At 51.4% G+C, this 3,533-nt stretch overlaps 1 protein-coding gene across 1 annotated transcript in view; it reads right to left on the bottom strand.

The window, feature by feature from the left end:
- Positions 1-113: 113 nt before the first annotated feature.
- Positions 114-3,533, bottom strand: part of LOC109924747 (lysine-specific demethylase 6B) — a 94,264-nt gene continuing 90,844 nt past the window's right edge. Inside the window, exons 19-21 of the mRNA XM_048620066.1 lie at positions 2,699-2,886; positions 1,811-1,952; positions 114-360 (exon numbers count right to left, since the gene is read on the bottom strand). Of these exons, the coding sequence (XP_048476023.1) occupies positions 216-360; positions 1,811-1,952; positions 2,699-2,886 (475 nt within the window). The 3' untranslated portion in view covers positions 114-215. The remainder of the gene's footprint in view (positions 361-1,810; positions 1,953-2,698; positions 2,887-3,533) is intronic.

Raw genomic sequence — 3,533 nt, 5'->3', positions numbered from 1 at the left:
GGGGGGGGGGGAATAGACACGTGAGGGGGAGAAGAGAGCCAGATGGGGTGAGGGGTCGGAGAGCAGGAAACAGGGCACATATCAACCCAAGAGTCTGTGCAGGGGATGATGTCAGCAGGTTGGGCTCTGTCACGCGGTAGATGTGGATCCTATTCACAGAACGGGAGTCTGTCGGGTCGGGTCGGGTCGGGTCGGGTCGGGTCGGGGTACAGGTCTCAGGGTTTCACTCCTACCTCACACTCATTGCAGTAATACGCTGGCTCCTCCTTGACCCGGCTCTGGAAGATGATCTTCTTGCCGCTGTTCGTCAGTGAATCCCGCAGGAGCTGACACTGCTTCAGGGAGGTCATCAGGCAGTACCTACAAACAGGAGGTCACAGCTTAAACTCTCCCTTCATCACTGGTCAGGAGCAGTCTCGGGCTGCCTGCTGACCCACAGGCACTCTGCTGGCTCAGCGTGTTAGATACTGCACTTCCGTATCGCCCTTCATCGTCTCAGGGCAACCCCTGAAGGACTGCTCTGAAGTGTTGTCACAGGAACCCCAAAACCCCCAGGGGCAAAGGCGGTAAATCTATCGACAGATCGATTGCAGGAGATCAGGAACTTGGGGGGTTGTGTGCAGCAGAACCACCAGCACACTGCAGACGGGCCGAATGGCCTGTTTCTGGCAGATACATTGTGAGAGAATCACGATTCGCTTTATATTGGGATTTTCAATAGACAAAGAGCTGAAATAAATTAAGCACCAAACCCACAAAATAATGAGACAGAGTCACTTAGAAAAGGCGTGTAGGCGTCTAGAAGCAACTCTTAAACGGCAAGAGGCATAAACTGAGAAATACTACATTGTGATGGGAGACAGAAACACAGACAGAGAGACAGAAACAGAGACAGTGTGTGCGTGAGAGAGAGAGAGAGAGAGAAACAGAGACTGTGTGTGTGTGAGAGAGAGAGAGAGAAACAGTGTGCGTGTGAGAGAGGAAACTGTGTGTGCAAGAGAAACAGATACAGTATGTGTGTGTGTGTATGAGAGAGAGAGAGAGAAACAGTGTGTGTGAGAGAGAAACAGAGACTGTGTGTGTGAGAGACAGAGAATGAGAAACAGACTGTGTCTGTGTGAGAGAGAGACAGAATGAGAGAGACTGTGAGAGAGAGAGAGAAAAACACAGACAGTGTGCGTGAGAGAGAGAGAGAGAAATAGAGACTCTGTGTGTGTGTGAGAGAGAGAGAAACAGTGTGTGTGTGAGACAGAAACAGACAATGTGTGTGTGAAAGAGAGAGAGAGAAAGAGAAACAGACTCAATGTGTGTGTGAGAGAGAGAGAAAATGAGAAACAGAGACAGTGTGAGAGAGAGAGAGGTAAAGAGAAACAGACTCTGTGTGAGGGAGAGAGAAAGAGAAACAGTGTGTGTGAGAAAGAGAGAAAGAGAATCAGTTTGTGTGTGAGACAGAGAGAATCAGAAACAGAGACAGTTTGTGTGTGAGAGAGAATGAGAAACAGTTTGTGTGTGAGAGAGAGAATGAGAAACAGTTTGTGTGTGAGAGAGAGAATGAGAAACAGACAGTGTGTGTGTGAGAGAGAGAAAGAGAAACAGAGTTTGTGTGTGAGAGAGTGTGTGAGAGAGAGAGAATGAGAAACAGTGTGAGAGAGAGAGAATGAAAAACAGAGTGTGTGTGTGAGGGACAGAGAGAGAGAAAGAGAAACAGAGACAGTGTGTGTGTGAGAGATAGAGAACGAGAGAGAGACACAGGGAGAGGAGAAGAGGCTGTTTAGCTGGAGGGAGGGGGTTTGAAAGTAGAGCAGCTTACTTGATCATTCGGTACAGGTCGGGGTCGGTGATTTTAACAGTGCGAGCTGCGTTCCAGCTGACGTGGATCATGGGTACAATCGACTTCACTTTTTTCACCTTGTTCCACTCGTATCGTTCGAGAGCGAGCTGGTACTGATAGGCTGTGGGCAGAGACAGTGTGTGAGATGGAGAGGAGCTGTCATACCCAGCACTGTTCACAGGCACTCAATAACCTCAGTATCTGGGGAAATCCCTCAGACTCTCCCACCACATACAGAGTTCAGGGGAATAGTCAGGGAGGAGGGGACACTAAGTCCCCAAATTCCTGAGAGGCACTGACGCCAAAACTGGGCCCTCCCAATCCATTCACTTAACCCAGAGGGTGGGGTCAGGAGGACCTAACCCTCACCCCAATTCCCATTACCCCAGCACAGGGTTAGATACAGAGGAAAACTCCCTCTACACCATCCCCTTCAAACACTCCCAGGACAGGGACAGCACGGGGTTAGATACAGAGTAAAACTCCCTCTACACTGTCCCCCCATCAAACACTCCCAGGACAGGGACATCACAGGGTTACATACAGAGTAACGCTCCCTCTACACTGTCCCCTTCAAACAATCCCAGGACAGGGACAGCATAGGGTTAGATACAGAGTGAAGCTCTCTCTACACTGTCGCCCACCAAACACTCCCAGGATAGGATTAGATGCAACATAAAGCTCCCTGTACTCTTTTAAACTGAAAGTAAAACTCCCTCCACAGTGTCGATGAGTCCCAGGACAGATGCAGCACGGGATTAGATGCAGAGTAAAGCTCCCTCTACAACGACCCCACCAAACACTCCAAGAGCAGGATTGGATGCAGGCTGAGGTGCAGGGTCGTGTCCTCTGTACACTGACACTAACCAGTGAGGGGGCCCACGTTCCAGGCGATGTTGTTACACCATCCGGTTGCCTGTACCCAGTGCACCGTACCAGCATTGATCCAGACCAGGTCTCCCGGCCGTTGAATGAAGCGGTAAACGGGGATCTTCGATGCGTACAAGTCATCTAGGACTGGCCACCATGACCCTGTCAGATAGTCGACATTGTGCCTACAGCAGAGAGAGGGGAGAGGACGTTGTGTGTCACTACAACATTCACACCAGGAACACCCCGAGAACGTCACTGCCAATGTCAGCTGTTCAATGTATTGCAGTAAACTTGGCACCAACACTGTACACAGCAAGATCCGACACACAGTGATCACATATTGACCAGGTGATATTGCTTTTGAAACATAAATGTACATACAAGGACATTAAGAACAGCCCCATCTTGTTTAGTGACTGCGGAATCTTTGACATCCACCCAGGAGGGCAAACATGGCCCTCACTTTAATCTCTCATCTGAAATGAATACCCCCAAACTGTGCGGCACTACCTCAGCGCTGACCCTCCGACAGTGCGGCGCTCCCTCAGCGCTGACCCTCCGACAGTGCGGCGCTCCCTCAGCGCTGACCCTCCGACAGTGCGGTGCTCCCTCAGCGCTGACCCTCCGACAGTGCGGCCCTCCATCAGCGCTGACCCTCCGACAGTGCGGCGCTCCCTCAGCACTGACCCTTTGACAGTGCAGTGCTCCCTCAGTGCTGGCCCTCAGACAGTGCGGCGCCCGCTCAGCACTGACCCTCAGACAGTGCGACGCTCCCTCAGCGGTGACCCTCTGACAGTGCGACGCTCCCTCAGCGCTGACCCTCTGACAG

This window comes from Rhincodon typus, chromosome 45 (assembly GCF_021869965.1).
Source record: "Rhincodon typus isolate 14 chromosome 45, sRhiTyp1.1, whole genome shotgun sequence".
Lineage (NCBI taxonomy): Eukaryota > Metazoa > Chordata > Chondrichthyes > Orectolobiformes > Rhincodontidae > Rhincodon > Rhincodon typus.
This window is presented reverse-complemented; position numbering and strand designations above follow the sequence as displayed.